Source organism: Lathamus discolor, chromosome 1, assembly GCF_037157495.1.
Source record: "Lathamus discolor isolate bLatDis1 chromosome 1, bLatDis1.hap1, whole genome shotgun sequence".
NCBI lineage: Eukaryota > Metazoa > Chordata > Aves > Psittaciformes > Psittacidae > Lathamus > Lathamus discolor.
The window spans coordinates 8,630,436-8,650,084 of NC_088884.1; the positions used below are offsets into that span (position 1 = coordinate 8,630,436).

General features: G+C 36.8%; 1 protein-coding gene across 3 annotated transcripts in view; it reads right to left on the reverse strand.

Annotated features, from left to right (window-relative positions):
* The window catches only part of MON2 (MON2 homolog, regulator of endosome-to-Golgi trafficking), a 75,780-nt gene that overhangs the window by 31,370 nt on the left and 24,761 nt on the right, over positions 1-19,649 (reverse strand). For 2 of the 3 annotated variants that reach the window (XM_065684722.1, XM_065684641.1), the window contains exons 9-24: positions 18,916-19,040; positions 18,388-18,527; positions 16,474-16,627; positions 13,636-13,868; positions 12,336-12,417; positions 11,469-11,650; positions 9,361-9,473; positions 8,686-8,790; positions 8,379-8,459; positions 8,218-8,291; positions 8,049-8,139; positions 6,483-6,584; positions 4,423-4,533; positions 3,688-3,863; positions 1,352-1,514; positions 492-785 (exon numbers count right to left, since the gene is read on the reverse strand). In XM_065684722.1, the coding sequence (XP_065540794.1) occupies positions 492-785; positions 1,352-1,514; positions 3,688-3,863; positions 4,423-4,533; positions 6,483-6,584; positions 8,049-8,139; positions 8,218-8,291; positions 8,379-8,459; positions 8,686-8,790; positions 9,361-9,473; positions 11,469-11,650; positions 12,336-12,417; positions 13,636-13,868; positions 16,474-16,627; positions 18,388-18,527; positions 18,916-19,040 (2,226 nt within the window). The remainder of the gene's footprint in view (positions 1-491; positions 786-1,351; positions 1,515-3,687; positions 3,864-4,422; positions 4,534-6,482; positions 6,585-8,048; positions 8,140-8,217; positions 8,292-8,378; positions 8,460-8,685; positions 8,791-9,360; positions 9,474-11,468; positions 11,651-12,335; positions 12,418-13,635; positions 13,869-16,473; positions 16,628-18,387; positions 18,528-18,915; positions 19,041-19,649) is intronic. The other variant, XM_065684783.1, reaches the window with a different exon arrangement.

Below are 19,649 nucleotides of genomic sequence, written 5' to 3' on the forward strand. Positions count from 1 at the left end.
CCAGTGGATCTCGGATACCTCTTAGATACAATAGGCAGACTCAGCTACAGCCCGATTTTTACATAAGGCACAACCAACACGACTGTGATCCAGAACAGGGCATTTCACAGATTCTGTCAAAGAAGAGAGCCAAAAGCTCAGTCTAATATCAGATCAGCCCAATCACATGACCCTCAAACATCTCCATATTTTTGCACAAAAAATGAGTCATTTCTCCTTGTAGGAAACAGACTTTTATCAAAGTCCTGAGTAAGAAAGTAATGATCAAAATACAAAATTTACATTTCATAAGAGGTTTTAAGAGCCAGAGAAAGTGTAAAAAAAAAAAAAAAACCACCCCCACACCCCAAGAAATCACATTTCTGCCACCATATGTTGTTGTCTTTAAAAATCTTAATAAACTAGCTAATAGATATTAAAATAGCATGTCAGTGGCTATTAAAATGTGAATGCAATTTAGAACACCTTTAGTGGAATCTTGCACATCATACCTTCCATATTACTGTGTGCCATGTTGAATGTTGCAATAAAGTTCCATGAGCACCGATAGTAGAAAACAACGTCTGCCCAGCACTCTTCCTAACTGCAGGTCGGGGATCCACACACAGCTCTCCAAGTTTTGCATACAGGCATAACCAAAGACAGTCAAAAGGTGATGCAGGATGAAAAGGTCTATTCAGCATCACTCCCTTTTCTTCTGCCTGTTTCTGCAACACTGCTTCTTCTTTGTTTAGCTCCTTCTCAATTATTTCACCTCTTTGGAAAAAATAGTCCGAAATATTCCACTACAAAATAAATAAGACATATGCTGTTGTACAATAAAAATATTACAATGCTCTTAATAACCATGCAGTAAATTGTTTTTCATTTTTATATTTAAGAATATTTTGTGAAGTACATCAAGATACTTATTTCCCTACACTGATGGAAGAAAATCAGCACATAAATAACAAAATGTGTAGAAAGTATTTTTCTTAGCCTCAGCTCTAAGGTTCCATTTACACCTGAAGTACTAGAAAGGGAGAGAATGTATTAAAAATAAGATACTGATGAACATGGTTACAATACAACGCTATTTCTTTAACTAACCCTGGAGTCATGCAGATTAAAGATAAGTTGGGCTCACTCAATTTACATACAATTCCAAATGACAGCATGGGAGTTCACTAAGAACTCAAAAAATAGGTTTTGGCTTTAATTTGTAGCATTGACTACAGATTAATTTTAATTAAAAAAAAAAAAAGAGGAAAAAAAAAGAAAAAGAAAGAGGAAAAAAAAAAGAAAAAGAAAGAGGGAAAAAAAAAAAAAAGAGAGCCAGAAGCAGCATCACTGTATTTAATATAAAACTCACCAACAAACCAATTGACGTTAAGCTAATATTTAACTCTTGATTGTGAAGTCCAAAGTTTCCGGCAACTTCAACAACTATCTGCAGACAAGTACACGGCATTGTTGGAAGAAAGTCTGTCACAACCAACTGAAGACACTGGAATGCAGTCCGTATTAGGGACTCTCTTAAAAAAACAAAACACGCATACACTCATTTCTAATTTCTTCAAGAGCACAGCAATGTTTTGAATACAATACCTCAGGAGATAGCATTATTTTGAAAAAGAAAAAATACATTTAGTGTTTTTGAGATTAATTTGCAACATTTTAAGCACTTTACCTAGAGGCTTTTTAAAGGTATTAAGTTGAAGCTTCTAATTCTGATGAAGCGTTTTAGTCCATGTTAACTAGCTAATGAAGTTCAGATTCTCCACTGGTGCTCACTAGTTTTATATAGTAAAGTCCACTTCTCTGTTCTAGAGTTCTAGGACTTCTTAGTTTAAATGTGTCAGCTAAAAAAATCCACAATAGACAAAACAAAGCTTAAGTTTAAGCAGGATAATCTTCCAAAGAGTAAGCTCTTCTGGACAGTTTCTTGTACCAGCAATCACAAATCACTTAAAGTATGCCAAACAGGTAGGCAAAACACATATTATGTTGGACAAAATCTTTTCAAAATATCTTGCCTTCTGAATGCAAACATTAAATAAAAATGTAGTACAGAAAGCAAGACAGACCATCATTATGTTAGCATGCATCTTCCATAATAAATAAAATTACATTCCTATTTAATGTTTGCATTCAGAGTTTAATGCTGAAGGCAAAATATTTATGAAATATCTATTTAATGGCAGTTATTTTGAAAAGATTTTGGCTAAGATATTATGTAGAATAGAAAAGGTTCGTGAGAAGGAGGTCTCAGAAGCAGCAAGGTCATCTTTAACTAAAACCTGGGAACCCTGGAATCCAGTATGTTCACTGAGCAGAGGGAAGGCTTTTGTGAAGAAAGTGTCATGGTCAGTAAGTTTATATGTAATGTATGATAACAGTGCCTGAATCTTGTGCTCACAGCTATAAGTGAGGTAAGAAATTCAGCTGTTTCCCAAGGAAAATGAGGCCTGCTTAATTTTTTCCTACTATAGTTGATATGATATTGACAGACAATGCTATATAGTTAAGTAGATTATTCTATATGCTTTGCTGGAGAAGACTAGGATGTAACACAAGATCTTAGTAACATATTGAGTTATCTGCCAGCGAGGTATGGGTTTGAGATGAAAAGGGATCTGAAAATCATCTTGAGAAGGAATCTCTGTTGGTTCTCATCCATCAACACAAAAAGTGAAAAACAAAAGGCATGTAGGAACCACAGAACACACTGCACCAAGTATGGAAACAGCAGGTACCAAAGGAAGCATGGTTACCAAAAAGAGGATGCTTGCAACCATATATATGCAAACATCCTTGGGGATTTTGGGGAGTGCTACTGCTAGAACAAACAATACTGATACAAGGGCAAAATCCTTCAAGGATTTGAAGGGGCTCTAGCAGGTCTTCACGTGGCCAGAAGACAGAAGCTAAGGTGGGGTGGAAGGAGAAAGATGCCAACATGAATTCTTCTGATACCAGGGTTATTTGATGACCTATCCTAGTGCCAGTCTCGACTAGCACCAAAGAAGGAATAATATGGTCTAAGTGTGCAGGTACAATTCTTGGTGCTTAACAGTTCTAGGGTCCTATGTTCATTCTACTGCTCATTTCAAAAAACTCCCTGCAACTTCACCTCTCACTTCCCATTGTAACATTCCCCCTCTGTTGGCAAGAGTCAGCTGTGCCAGTCAGTCAAGGGATTCACCCACAGCAAGTGAATAAACGTCGAACCTTGTGCTACCAGCACCCATCTAAGGAGGAAGGCTTCAACAAAAACAGTGTTCAGAAGATGCCACACACTTAGAGACTACCCGAAGATTTTGGAAGAAAAAGAAACAACAGAAGAACTGTGAGCAACAGCCAAGCCATACAGAATTATCTGTAAGCACCAGACACGGTCCAGCAGATGGTTAAGATCAAATGAACTGGCACCAGGAGTACTCCTCAGTGTATACTGCATGGGGATCACAGGAGACACTAGAGTGGAACAATACCCTGTTCTTCTGAAAGATTAATTCAGTAAAAGAAAAGTGTGCTACAGGAAAAAATTAAAAATTTTACTTTTGTTGAGTAAAACTGTTCACAAGCTAAAAATAACAATGAAAATGATGGCTATTATTGAGGTGACTATTAGAGTGAGAAAAAAAAAGCGGAATTATTCAACTGCTCTTATCTTACTCGATTTAAAATTTCATTTCCATCACTTACCCTTGATCACTTCGGATTGCCCCCATGACTCCAAGCACCAATGGCCAACCAGGTCCTAAGCTGTCACCCTGACTTTGCAAAATCTGTAGCACACACTCCAACTGCTTGATCCCAATATCGGGATGACTAATGTTAGACAGTTCCTTTAGTGGATTCAATAACAGCAACTGCAGTCTCTGAAAGTAAACAATAAAGCATAGTGAGGATGCTAAAATTTAACTGATCCTTGCAACTTTACACTCACTCAGCAGGGCTCGACTCAGCTTCCTATTACAGAGACCTTGAAAAAACTACCCACTGAACCTCAACAAAAGAGAAAGTAAAAATATCAGAATGTTTTATTAATAACAGGTTGAATAGTAGTGATTTAGAAGGTCAGATAATTTATTTTTAACCTGCCACTGTATCACATATACACTTCTAAACATTCTGGAATTGTTTTACACTCGAGAGGGTGATTTGTAATTTGTTCTAACAAATGGACACACTATGAAAGCCTCACCACTTTTGTTATGCATTTGAAACAAGTAAGTTCATTAGAATGCCTGAGGTAATTTTCAATAGTTACACTGGAATGTTACAACTGTAGGCTTTATAAACTCAACAGTAAAGTTGCTTTATGAATGCCCCTAATTCACTGAACTGTAGAAAATTTCCTCTAGGGAAGATTTTGATTTCATGTTCATTTTAAGTTCCAGAAAAGGAGGAAAGCAGCTGCTCTTAAACTTACTTTACCTGATTTTGAGATAATGGAGGATCATGGCTGAATGTCAGTCCTGCTTTAATGAGAGAAGTTAAAGCTTCTGCTCCCCATTCTCTCATTCTGGAGTTTGGATGCTGACACACCTGAAAACACATCAATGTTTTGTGTAAAGTCACTTTTGTTTAACCAAGATTTGAATATATGTAACAATATTAAAAAAGGGTATTTTTAATTATATTAGAATTTACATACACTATTATAATATTTTTACAACAGTACAATAAATCTCTAGATGATAAAATTATTATTAATAGTAAAAAATAGTATCTTTTGGACAAACATACCTTCTGAATAAGGAAGCAATAGGAAGCAGTGAAAGACACAGAAGGAAAAATAATGAAAACCACAGCAGTTCAAGCCAGTACATTTTCCAAAATGAATATACTAACTGCTAATTCAGAGAGTGATTGGTTAAAAAGCACCAAACAACTCTTCAATGAATGCCTGAAACTCTCAGGTTTAACTTTGCCTTAAGCTACTATAAAATTCAAAGCTTCATCTTTCACACATTGCTTCACATAATCAAGAGAGGAAGCATGACAGTAGCCAACAAAGAAAGCATCTGCTCTTCTATATTCTCAAATACAAGTAACTACACAGTGAATATAAAATAAGCCTTACACGCCGTTATTTCAAAACGGAAGCAAACACTATTTCAAGCTGAAGTTTCAAATGTGTATCTTCTCTTTGCGAACCAATCTAAACCTAACAGTTTTGCTAATTGCTTTTTTTAGAGCAGAAAAATTAAAAACGTTCTGCAAATCCAGTTCATAGATACCTAGTATGAACTGTACTCCCATAACTGATACACTACGCTGAAACAAATCAGGTAAGTCCACTGTTTCACTGACCTCTGCACAGTTATTTCCACCCACCCTTCCAGCCCTAGCTCAGGTAGTATGAGAATCCAGAATCAAAGTCTAAGGAAGGATTATTAGGAGGGCTGGCAGTTTCGTGTTTTGGAGATTCCCTTATCAATCACTAGCCAAACTGAAAAAGAGGACAATGCAGCAGAGCCAGCTTAATGTTAAAAAATGCAGTCAAGAAATAGCTACTCTCCTGCATTACTTACATGTTTGTTACCTTACATAAGAAAAAAAAAAAAGAAAGAGAATTCTAACTACTTCATGATGCTCTGAATTTGACCAGATAATCAGTTCCTGAGACAGGGAACAAATTCTTCCCTCAGTTTGGGTTTAGCTGAATTTGGCACTGGTGTTCTCCTTCCTTACTGTACCTCAAAGATGATCTGCATAAATCAGGTTACAGATGGCTGCTTCTTAATACTGTCTGAAACAATGCACTGGTTCTAAGGAAGTCTAATACTTTCTGGAAAATGAGGAAGAAAAACTTTCTCCTTCACCCACTTTAAATCAAACCCCATTCTTGTATTTCTCTCTTCTACATATCTGTATAGAGAATTAAACTTTACAATTATATTCCATTACCTGTTTCTAATTTCAAATTCAAAATTTAAGATTTTTTCCCTTGACAGAGCATATTTTTCATGTTGAAGTTAAAATACTGAAGAAATACAAGTAGGATTATGACACTTATTTTTATATTTGTACAGTATTTTCTTAAAGATACCATTCAAAATGTTAGCTTAAATATTTTTACAACAAGCAAACCCTTTGTTACTAAATCTAGTGACTTCGAGCTATTTGGTAAGGATGCAAAAACATTAAAATCTTCCTAGATATTTGTACTACGTGAATCCAAAGTGAAACCTGTTTGTTACCTTCGTTGTAACATATATATGACATAAATTGATCATTTTAAACATTGCTGTGTTTAAAACATATAAGGACTGATGGCACCTAAAAGTCAATAGGATGTATTAAAATATTTGAATTTAAATATATAAGTTCACTTTTAAAATAAAACTGTGAAGCATTCAAGTTGCAAAAACAAAGTGCACGTAAAAGCAATCTAAATTGTTTAAAAACCCTACACTTTACAAATGTATTTCCATGAGATCTTTATTAATACAAACTAACTTCTAGTACAACATATAAAAGCAATTCTTTACCTCCATAAGATGACCGGTCAGAGGTCTCCAAAGAATCTCAATCCTGTGCATGTTAACTAGTCCTGTTTCCAGTAATTTAGCAACAGCAAAAAGTGATGGTTCCTTAATAAAATGGAATTTGAACACATGACTTTGAGGTGACTCAGATAATGTCAAAGCCTGTTGCTACATTACAATTTACAAATTAAGGTGCAACTCATCTCACTGAAGTACTGTCTTTTTTGTAGAGTGTGTATGCTGTCACAACAGCTTGGGTAGCATGGCTGCGAAATTTCCACAGCATCTGCAGTATTTCACGAGAAGCCACAAGGGGGTAGCAACAGCATATCATGAAGAACACTTCTGTCATAATTTTTCATATAGTTTTCTCCAAGTCTGACAATAACCAGAGTGCTGATGTTTCTTTCAAAACTGAAATTTTTACACAGTCCTCCCTCCAAACAGTTTTATAACATACGTTACTAGCCAAATAGTCTTTTCCCCATGACAACTTTTAAAGTTCAGATTATATATGAACAAACAATAAAGGATATTTTATTTAAGAATCCCCTTATGCTTTATATTCCATCAGCTTCATAAATGCCCTGCAGGAATATGATAATCTTCCCATTCATCAAGTACATCTGCAAATATTTGTGATAAGCTTTTCCTAATTTTTAGTTATTTTTTTAATGTCAAGATATAGTCAACATTACTGTTGCGCTGGAATTATTCTCTGCTGTTATTTCTGCTGATATTTTATTCTTATTTTCAATTTATTTTAAACACAAACTTTGCTTATTTTAATTCATTTGCTGTGGCTGTAATTGGCAAATATTGTAACACATATTTTCTGTCACCATTATCTTTAGTGTAATAGATCAAAGAAAACTTTTCAGAAACTCTCCTCTGGAATTACATTGTGACTAAAATATATACTCAATCTTTTTCAGTCACAGGGTCCTTAACCTTTCTGACTGAAGGTTGTTTACTGAGGCTGACAGGAATATTATCATTTTCCCAAGTAAATATGAATTATCAGGGGTTTTTCAATATCTAAATTGTCAGGCTTCTTCTGAAGTGTATTATAAGAGAAAACTGAAATGAAACTGAGCACCCCACAGAACATACTGTGCTATTCAGAATCCCTAACCTCTGAAATTACAAGGGCTTTTAAAAGTTTTATCCATCCACAATCTGATTAATAGAAATATATGACATTCCTTAGTTAACAAAAAGCAGCAGGAATGCAATAAGAATGTTCAAGAGAATTTAGTAACTGTATGAACCATTACAAACAAGACATTCTCTGGTTCATAAGTTCCTTTTAGTGTAGAGTATCAAATGTATTACTGTCTTAATATTAGAAACAATTAGCTTAAGGGACTCTGGAAGTACTCAAAAACCCATGTAGATGAGGCCCTTAGTGACATGGTTTAGCAGTAGACTTGGCAGCTCTGGGATAAAGGTTGGACTTGATGATCTTAAAAGGTCTTTTCCAACTTAGTTGATTCTATGATTCTATGATAAATGTACCTCTTCTGCCTGTTTCACAAACACATCTAAAAAGAAACTAAAAAACGATACCTTATTGTTTCCATAGGCCATATCCATGGCTTCCAGAGACAAGGAGCAAAGGGCATTTATTAAGTGATGTAAAGACACATCATCGAGGTACCTGAAAAACAACAGCTATCAAAACACTGCCAAGCTTGATACACATGCATTATTTTAATTATCAGATAAGGTTTCTTACTGCGAGCTTTCAAAAAGCCTTGAAAGTATGTTGGATATAACTGGCAGATCAGTCATAACTGCTGTAGTCAGAACCTTGAAAAAGAGACAGAAATGTCTTACAGAACAGAAAATACTACATAAATCATTAACTGTAAAATGAACAGTCATGATAATGCTTACTGTGCTGGGCCCTTCTACAGCTCTTCCAGGTTTTAACGCACCCCCAACACCAGGCTTCAGTCCCAGAATCCACACAAGGTGCTGAAATAGAAAACAATCATTTTCAGGAAATTTCAAGGAAACTAACAGTGTCCTTGAGCTAGCTGGCAATCTTCCAGCCAAACAGAATTCAAGAGAAATTCTACAGAACTTACTCAAGGCAATACAAAGTACACCATGAGTACAATCAAAGCTTCTTCTACTGCTCACATAAGAACTCAAACCCAAATTATGGCAAAAAAGGAAGGCATAAATATTTCCTCTATACCTGAAGAGTAGCCAGGACAAGTTGCCACGATGTACCAAGAACAGCTCCATGGCAGTGAGCTAAGTTGAGTAACGTCCTCATACACTGGATATTTTTTGAAGTCAGCTAAAACAAACAACCACACTATTCTTATTATTCTGTAACAATAGTGTTTCTAGGAAACTTGCAGTTTTTTCTTAAAGAAAGATTATATTTTGTTTGCAGTGATGCAATATATCTGTTTAGAGAAGTAGTTCAGCATCCCTTCTCTCAGTCTTATCTTGCTGGGGTTGAATATGATTTGATCTCTGGCCTCTCCTCCCAGTTTCACATTTTATCAAATGTGAAAAGACACACTTAAAGCTGAAGTACTCCAACTTGTGTCTTCTTCACAACATCAGAGTCTATCTTAAAAAACCCATGTAAGTGAACCTTCACACACAAACACATACATAATAGAGGCGAGATCTAGGGTTTTTCAAATGGAATGGATGGCAGCTGCTAAGATAAGTCAGATGAAAAACAAGAGTAAGTCTTCCTTACAGTTGGAGAACTTTGCTCTCCAGGGCTGTTCCAAATTAAAAGCTTAGCTTAACATTTCCGATAACCATTATCTGTAAGAACGCTATTTATCTGTTGCCTATTTTTGAAACTCAGTGAGATGCATAAAGAAAGTGTTAAGGAGGGTGTACTTACCATAACTGTTCCTTGTGGCTGAAGAGCTAAGGGCTGCCCTACTGCTACGACCTGCTGGTGAGACTCGCTTGAGGGACTGATCATTTGAACATTCTGTCCCTGAATGGAATACGCTAGAGGAAAATTGAGAAGGAAAAAAATAAATAAATATATATATATAAAACCTGCATTTAAAATCCAGTACTTACTGCTAGTAACAACCACCTTCTGGCAAACGCTGCTCAGAGAAGTTTTGTTCCACAGTTTTAAGGTAGGTCACTTTCAGACCTTTAGTCATATTTAGATTACTATGTCATTGCCTTACAGAGTTAGAGGAGCCAGTAATTACTCCCTCTCACTATTAGATATTGCTTGCAACACATTAATACATTTTATGTCAGGACTGCAATATTTGTGCTACAGTATGAGCATTAGACTATGTCTCAACCCAGTTATCTGTGGTAATTGTGTGTAAATGGTATCACTGTGTGCTATCACTGTACTACTGCACCCAAAAAATGAAGGTGTCATAAATGCTGTATCATGAAGTTTTTCCAATACAAGACTTCAGGACACCCATTTTATAATTCACCTGTAAAAAGAGAGTAACCTTAAGTTCACTGCTTCATTTCCATAGATTCATGTAGCTCAGTCATGCATACTGCTTCACAGACTTACGATCTAATAATAAAGTTAGCTTTTGGCCTGGAGTAAAGGTACTGGTCCTTATTCTCAGATTAAGGTATTCTAGTTTAAATTCATATTTATATCAATCTGCATATTCTCCAGATAGTTACATTTCTTAGTACGTAGTAACTCATTTTCGAAATTTGAAATTGAGTACATCCTCAACTGGCATATCCCACGAATTAAAACATTCTCGCAGGATGTGGGTAATACCAATTCAACTTCTTGTAAGTGGAACAAAGAACAGAAAGGAAGATCTTCCATTTATGCAGCAACTACTACCATCACTAGACAATTGTAAAAAAGTCTGTAGTAGACCACAAATGCAGGACGTTCTAGCAAACTCTTAAGTATCCAAGTTGCTCAGAGACCCTTTCAGAATTTGAACGCTTTAATCACATATTCTGATGTATCTTTAGAATTGTAACGGATCTCAGAATAAGAACTTTTGACATATGCTAAGCATTCAGGAAGTTTTAAGTTCACTAGAATGCTGCAAGACTAACTGGTTCTGGAAAGCAGGCAGTCTAGACCCTGTTTGAGGATTCTTCATCATCATCATGGCTTGACTTTGCGAACAAAGATTTGGGAAGGGCTTTACCCATGCTTATGACAAGTGCACTGATGACTAAAAAGGCCAATGTGGGATAGGCAAATCCAGTTGCAAAAAGCATAGTGAAAGGTCTCCTTGGGTGGTACAGGCGGGGTGCGATTCTTTCTACGTTGTCTTTTCTCCTCAAGACTAATTCTGCGTGAGTTCTCAAAGGAGACAACAGCGCTATGGAGCGACCAATGTCCTGAACCGCCTGCATGCAGGGTTGGGTCTACAACTTCCAGTGCACCTTATCACGTGCTGTTTTGTCCCTTGCCTGTCACTACAGGGCTTTGCAAGTGTGGGTAAACCCTTCAGGCCTGAGCAGTGGATTTTTTAGGTGAGGCACAGCGTGCACGGAACTGGCCCCACTGTTTACAGCAGAGGTTTATCTGCCAGGACCTAGCGAGCTTGGACAGTGACAGCAAAGTCCTCAGGTCGTAGGTTTGGTTAGAGTATCCTTATCTTGGATGGATGGCCTTACAGAGCTAAACGAGCTCCATCTGCCCAGGTTTGAAGTTAGAGTTGTCCTTCTCCTAGGATGGTTGCCTGAAGGCTAGTGAGCCCATCCTGCCCATGGACACACTTTGTCTGACCCTTCAGTTGAGGCCTGTCTGGCATGGGAGACCCTACCGGAGGCATATGCCACCACCAGCATAGCTCCCAACCTCACAAGGGCATGCAAACTCTTTCCCCACAACAAGGGGGTGTCCGTGAAAGAGTGAGGATTCTAACAATCTAGTACAGACAAATTCTACAGTTGCATATATCTTTTGAATTGCATCCTGGGAAAACTCAAGTTTATTGAAGAATAAGAGGAAGCACAGTTAGGGAAACCCTATATACTCACATTTGCTGGACAGAGCTGCAGTTGTGCTGTTTAATACAGTAAGGGCGTAGTGAGGAGGCAAGGATCCTTTGCAAATGGCAGTGATAAACGCATCTCTTGATGTTACAAGACCCAGTCTTCCACAAAGTGCAGCCATGGTCAGTTCTGCTTTTAGAATATTTTCAGTGGCAGCTTCATCAGTGCTGAAAAGAGTACACATTGTTTAGCAAAAACTAATTCACAGTACAGAAGCTGAAAGAAACTGAAAGGAACAAGAACACAGACTTTAAGCCTGTCAACATTGCAAACACTGAAAAGAAAGCATAACCAATCAAAAAAAAGAAATCTTCAGAACCATTTCCTATAAAACTGGTCTTTAGTTCTGAATGATTTAGCAAAGCAGCCTGTGAGGAGGTATTTACCTCTAGTTTCTGAAAATGGTGTTTGATAACAAAATATTCTTTGAAAGAGACAATTAAGTTACCAAAGTTATTATCTAGTAAACAGCTTTCCACTTCAAAGACTGCAGAATACTAACAAGTACTGAGACATGATTCAGTATCTTATCAACAGTTATCAGAACATAGAATCACTTCAACGTGTTAATACATTCAAAGTAAAAAGGAATAAAAATAATATAAGTAGTTTAAATGCAAGCCTTTGAAGAAGTAATTAATTGTTCTATACTGAAATACATTAAAGGTTGCTGCTTTGTTGTTTACTATCAACAGATCCTCACTCAATCTAGCCATCACTAACCCACAAACCTATCTGCTCAGATGCCATGAACTGCACACTCTCATGCAACTTCCAGCTTGACCAGTATCTTAAAATATAGCTGGGAATGTCATCTTTGAAGGAAACCAAGAGAAATTAAAGACCAAATACCTTGCATCAAGTAGAAGTGATAAAGCAGCCAGAAGACCACACCAACAAGCATTCACCATTTCTTCCCAGACAGCTCTGCTAACTTGAAAGAAATATATATAATTGTTTATAGCAGAAACACAGTATTTTTTTCTTAGTAACTTTCAATTATGTATCACAAACAAAATCCTTGCTACTACATTTTTTAAAGTGTGCTTTTATATGTATGTTTAGACAGGCACGTAAGCATACAGACAAACACGCTCCTAGCAGCACTAATTAACAGTCTCATTTAAAGTAATATTGCTAAAGATGTCACCAAGGCAATACTTACTCTAAACTATACCAAGAAGATCTAACAGAGGTATAGATAACTGTTTTTAATCTCTGTCTGTAAAAATATGCATTCGGAAGCACATAAATGTGGGAGAAGAAACTCACTGAAATTTTGCTGTGAAGGAAAAAATACTCTCCCCTGGTATTTATAATTCACCACCTTCTTTATTTTCTATTTCTTTACTTTAATAGGAAAAAATTACAGGCCTATAACCTGCCAGTATCATTTCCACACCTTCCTCCCTGCACCAGGCCACGCCAGGACCTTAGGCTGGGCCAGTGCATTCATGCCTGCAGCACCCTGGATAGCTCCACTGTGCTCGGGACACGTCCCTTTCCTCTCCTCCTGGGTACAACCTGCACCACTGCGGTCTCCACTCACTCATGCGCAACTCAAAATCCCTCCCGAGACACAAGTCTTTCTGTAAGTACATATACAGACTCCTCATATGCTGCACAAATACACGCCTCAGTTCCTATTTGTTCTGCTCTTAAAGAAGTTCCTCCCTAAGTACTTCAATCTCACTCTAAATCTCTCCATTAAAATGTTCATCTTTTTATCTTGTTCTAGAAATACATTCTTTCATGTGGGCTTAATTGCCACATTTCATCTCAGTCAGGGTGTCTCTTGCAACCTTGGATCTCAGCTTTGAGCAGAAGGCAGAACAGTAGTTTTGGAGAACAGAATGACTGATATCTTTTTCTTACATCCCACATGTGAAGCAGTATTAGTTGACCATAAGGATTCCATGGCTAAGGTGCTATATAGGAAAGAAGCAGTACATCATGTACTTTTTTAGAGACTGCTGCTGTTCTGTTACAAAAAACAAATAAACAAAACAGAAAAAACCCTCTCCACTTCATTACAAGTTTTTACACACGATTTAGAAACAATAAAATTAAGCACCAAAGCATGTATTTTAATTTGCTTTATGTATTTAAATATTTGCTTCTGTATTTAAATAGTGTTTGCATTTTCAAATACCTAGTTCTTTCTCCGATTGGTCGGATACAGACTGCAAGTCTTGCTGCTCTGAAGACTGTGTCAGTAACGAAGTTGTCTCTGCTGTGGTTTGATTGACTGTTTCTGCCTCTCCCAACTCTCCTTCAATCATGGTAGTGATACCACGGACAAGATCCAGTAAACAATGAAATGCCACTGACATGGCATAGCCTTCAGGAATCGTAGGTGGCTCTACTTTGTCCAGCATTTCCAAACTAAAAAATTGAAGCATGACAAGTAAGTGTGTAACAGTACCACTGTGATTAAAAACAACAATAAAAAACAAGATTCCAGATGAATGTTAAGTACAAACAGGCCCCAAATACCATCCTTCAAGATCTACAGCAACTCAAAAAAACCAAAGCTTTCTTGATTAAGTCATGAAGTAAAAGAGTAAATGAGTCACTAAATAAAAAAGTAAATGAAAGGGAACAAACTTCAAGTACAGTATTTATATCTGCAAATCACAGAATCATAGAATAGTTAAGGTTGGAAAGTACCTTAAGATCATCTAGTTCTGACCCCTTGCCATGAACAGGGACACCTTGCACTAAACCATGTCACCCAAGACACCATCCAACCTGACCTTGAAACACTGTCAGGGATGGAGAATTCACAGCTTCCTTGGGCAACCCAGCAAGCATCACTGATTTTACTGAAAGCCACTGCAACAAAAACTATTCAGAAGAACACATAGGAACAACACAGAACTACACAGGAACAACAGAGGAAATAGGTCAGAAAGTCATGACAGTGTGAACACACTAGTAACAAACTAAGAACAAATCACACGTTCCATTATCATTATCTTTGAGTCCATACGACTGGAAAAGCCTGTCATAGCTAGATAATATATGAGCAAATATTCATCACCTACATGCATAGGTAAAGAACGGAAGTTGTTTGTATAAAACAGAAATGTCTACATGATTCACTGCTTAAAAACTATGCAATCAATTAAAACATCACTGTGCTGGAACTGCAGCCTCATTGCCTCCTCAGAAGATCTGTCGAGTTAAGAATCCAACAGGGAACAGATTGTAGCTGCCACAGGGGAGACAGTCTGTTACAAAAACTACCTGCTTTCCCAACAAACACTATTTCATAATTTCCTCTACAAACTACTCTTAAAAAGACTAAGCATTTCAGCTACAGTGTATCAAAGACACTTCTACAAGGTAGTGTCACCACTCCTTTCTGCACAAGGGATTTTCCTTCTCCCACATATGTAACACTGCAGTTATTACCCCTAACTTCCTGAAGATAGCTGCCTTAGATATCTGGGGGCATAGGCAGTATAGGTAAATCAAATGGTCAACATTTCACCCTGTATCTACAAATAAGTGTGTGTGTATATACAGAGTTCTAATTGAAACTCTTAATCACTTTTATAGACTTTGTGTATTCCTCTTAAAAACACTTACTTCCTCGTGTAAAGAGGAAGACAAGGCATAGGGCTCTGGAAGTTTCAGGCCTATACTGGCAAAAAGTCCTCTACTAGCTCTGTTCATAAAAGTCGTATCTAAATTAAATCATCGTGTAGAAGTGTGAGATGTGGCCATTGTATGAAAATCTAATGGCAGCAGTAGGACAGAATCAATGCTAGGATGTGACTCAAATCTACAATTAGTCATCTCCTTACATGCAGGGACTGCAGACAAAAGTACAAGATAGGAGAAAAAAATGTTGACAAGACATTCTAGTGAAAATTCCATAACCTTACACAGAAGAAAAAAAAAAAACCCAAGTATTACTCAGTGGGAATCATGGACTCACTGGATAGATACAAAGGTAAGACACAAGCAAGTTCAGAATAGCACAAGAGACTATGATGATGCTACAACGTTCCTGCACCAGTTAAGAACAGCACATAAGAAAAAAAGGAAGGAAAGCAATAGGTTGCAGTAGCTCACCTTTGTTAAAAATTTGCATTTCCTAAGCACAGTCAGATAACCTAAAATAACATTCATGGCACTGCTGGAACAAGAAGTCAAGTCAACACATATACGTTAAACTAGTGAAATCTGAGAACGAATTTATCCTGCATCTCAAAGGCAGATAAAGGATTTTCTACCTTTAAAAAGTATTGAGAACCAGGGTATTTGCTGATTTCACTATTAGTATGCTCACGTTTCACAGGCAATTCTAACTTGGAAAAGATTTACCTTCAAGGGTCACAACTGACATGAAAAAAAACTTCCACTATTTTGAAAGAAGTGTAATATTTGCAGCTTTAAACAGAGAACATGAACTCCATTACACAAAGTCATGACAAAATAATTGGTCATACTAAGAAGCACTCACAAACTAACCTTTGTAAATACATCAATATATTGTTTGGAATGACCTGGCCATTATCTACAATATCCTGTTCAATAAAAACTGTAAATAGAGTAAAACTGGTTTAAGAAAGCTATTTTTTCACTCCCAGTGATGCCCCATTTGCTTAATATCCCTCATGTTCGCCATTATACAACCCAGCAAAAAGTATGCTAAAATTGTAACACACTGGAGTGAGGCCTAAAAGTGAAGAGTTAATACAGGAACAGTATGGTAGAAAAAAAATAAAAAAAAATAAAAATAAAAAAATCCAACAGATGCTAAAGCCATAGGGGAGATTTGGATCAGAATTCAAAGCATGCAGGCAAAATAGTGAAAAATCAGAACATCTCATGGCACCGACAGTAAGAAAATCCAGAACATACCTCAATGCCATTGGAATGAAAACCTCAATATTCACTAATAAAACAATCCTTAAACCATCAAGCTGGAAATAAAAACATTTGTCATATACATTTTCAAAAACATAGAGGTACTTACTAGGTAGCTTTAGCACTGCCTTGTACTGTTACATTGAGGATAGGTATCCAAGTGCCTCTGTATTCAAAGGCAGGTAATACAGTTGTACCTCCTCTCATTCCAACCACTCCTGGACTAGTTTGTGCTGAGCCAGTATTCCCCGATGCATTGCTTCCTGTTCAGAAAAACAAAGTGATAAAATTAACCCATCTAATTTTAGTGATCAGCCAACACCCTTTTTATGTATTTAGTTTTTAATTTGAGATACAGAATGAATCTGAGTCACCCTGCTCAGTAATAAAAACCACCAACAGAAAAAACTATTTTTGAGCTCCCTCTGCTGTCTGAAACATGATCATATGTGCAAAGCAATTAGTTTAAAAGACACAGCTGATTGATGATAACTACCTTATTTTCAGTCAGAATAAATTACATATGTGAAAGACACAGCAGCATTCATCACATTCTGCAGAAGAACTAAACTTTCACTGGTTTTGATAAAACAATATATATTTTAGTGCTATTGTTTGATTATCATTATTTGGATAGTTGCATCTAGAACATCTAGTAGGAAAGAGAGCTTAATCGTTCCAAGAATACACTTTAAAGATTTCAGACATAAAAAAGACACAAGAGACGGAAAGAAAACTGCACTGTTTGAACCTGCTCCATGGCAAGACAGGAGAAAACAAACAGATTCAGGGAAGAGCTGACAACATGCCAACCAACAGCTAGACAGGAACAGATTTTGGTTCCAATTTAGAAAGCCAGAAAAACCAGATAAAGGGACAAGGAATTCTGTATATATACACTTCCTACATATAGGAGAAGGTCTATACTTACTAAGAGTAGGTATCACATGTAGGTATCACACTCACTGCACAGACAATGTGGAGAGAAAGGCAGAGTCCACATGAACTCATTAGCACCTAATACATCAGCATAACTCCCACTTTGGTGTGCTTGCTTTTAGTATATAGTGAGACTAAACTATTAATTTAGGGAATATGAATACACCCTGAAACCTATGCATAACCTTTTAACACAGTAAAGCGTAACAGACTGAGACAACAAAGTCATGCCACAAAACAGAAGTAGTTAATCAAATGTTGCCATTAACACAAACACAGTCAGACTGGTGTCATTTTCTGTGATCCCCCTGAGCAATCAGACATATACAACTATTTTTATATCAATGTAACTCCTTGAAGTGGTAAACATTACACCAGTATAAAAGAAGAGGCACAAAGCTCTGGTAGATGCAGCTTTCAACTTCTACAAAACAACTACTTTGCTGTAATCTGAGCCTCAAAAGCCAACTACAGCAGTATAAGGTATAACTGTTCAAGGCCAGGTTGGAAGGGGCTTTGAACAACCTGATCTAGTGGAAGGTGTTCCTACCCATGGCAGGGGGGTGAATTAGATGATCTGCAAGGTCCCTGTTTTCACATTACAGAAAAAGCGAAGATAATCTGTAAAACTCAGATCTTTCTTTTTACCCCTTGGCTTCCTCAGGCCAGTTTCATCCCTGAACGTACAGAAGAATTAGTGATTGCCTTCCAGAAGGAAGCAAACACTGTTTTACTACTTCCATTGCACACTGCCATAAATGACATCCTCAACCAAGAACAAAGAAATTTGTTAGAAATAAGAAATCATTTCCTCAGAATTTCCCTTAGAAAAGTTGTGAACCAAGGAGCTTGGTTGCTGTAAAAGCTTTGCTCTGCTGACTGGGAGCTACATCTTGCCCACAAGACAGATAAAATCACCTGTTGTACCAGACCTGAAAACACTGGTTTGTTTCAAGCTATTTTTCCACCTCAGTGAACAGAGAAGTACAGAACTGTATCAAGCCAAACACATATACTGAATCAAATCAGAATTTTTATTACAAGATGCTGTAAAATTAAGATTATAGTAAGGACAAGGCCTTACCAGTTGGGTTTGGTGCTGCTGATGTGTTCCCTGTGCTTGGTACAAGAAATAGTGACTGGATGAAGGACCCCAGTGCATTCACAATATCACGGAAAACTTTAGTGGAATGTTGCTTCATATCATACGACTGACAAAAGGACCTGGAAAGCATTTCAGAAGATACAGTAAATATTTGACAAATTAGGGACTAAAAGCATATTTTAACAGCAACTCCTTGTCCCCCTCCCACAAAAGTGCAGATTTACAGCACATTCTAACTGCAAATATTTAGGTAAATTAACATATTTAGTTTTAGGTAAATGGTCCTTTGATACTGCTAAGAGAAAGAGGGTTTGGAACACTCAAGTAAAGGCAATTCAGCCCTTTCTGGATAAGAAGCATAGTCTCATGCTTTATTAAAAATATCCTGAAGAGTTTATTGCATTTAAGTTTCTACATATTTACAATGTTTTAGAAGGCATTTTCCACCAGATAAATAAAAAGATTTCTTAAATTGCATGTAAAAGTGAAACTCAATATATTTAATACCTTAATAGCTGAGGCTGCACACAAAGCCTGTGAATAGATTCTACTGCAACAGCTCTCAGCCACTGTGGTTTGTCTGCATCCAGAAACTTAACCAGCAATGACAGAAAGATTTCACATTCTGTTACCTAAAAGATACAGTTTATAGCCATTAAATAAAAAGAAAAAGCCTCCTACAGGTATTTTCTAAAAAACCTTTCAGTTTCATCCTAGAAGTCCCATCCCAGCAAGTTTTGCACAGGATCTAAAAAATCCCTTCAATAAGCACTTACTAAAAATTACATTAAAAACATGACTAATAATCATACTATTTTTGTCAAGCTAATGCCACACATGCAATTGTATTGAAGAAGTTAAATTCCTCAAAGACACTGCATTGAAGTCCTTACATGTGACAGAGTAAAAAATTAAATGGGAAAAAGAAAAATTCTTCTTTAGAAGATACCTAAAATTCAGGAGGTAAGAACAGCTAAACGTGGTTTTCATGCACATTCTGTCAACAGCGTTTGCTAACACAAGTCAAAAGCCTCTTAGCAAGTATTGACAAGCAATCAACAATATCTAAAGTCAGGCAAACCATATAAAATCAGAAGGTTCCCAAAAATCTAACTGAAAGGCAGTCAAGTACAGAAAATATAACAGCTAATCTACCCTGAGAATTTATACAAGCCCACGTCTAATAAAATCATACATGTAAAATACATGTCAATGCAAATACACAGAAGAAGAAAAGAATA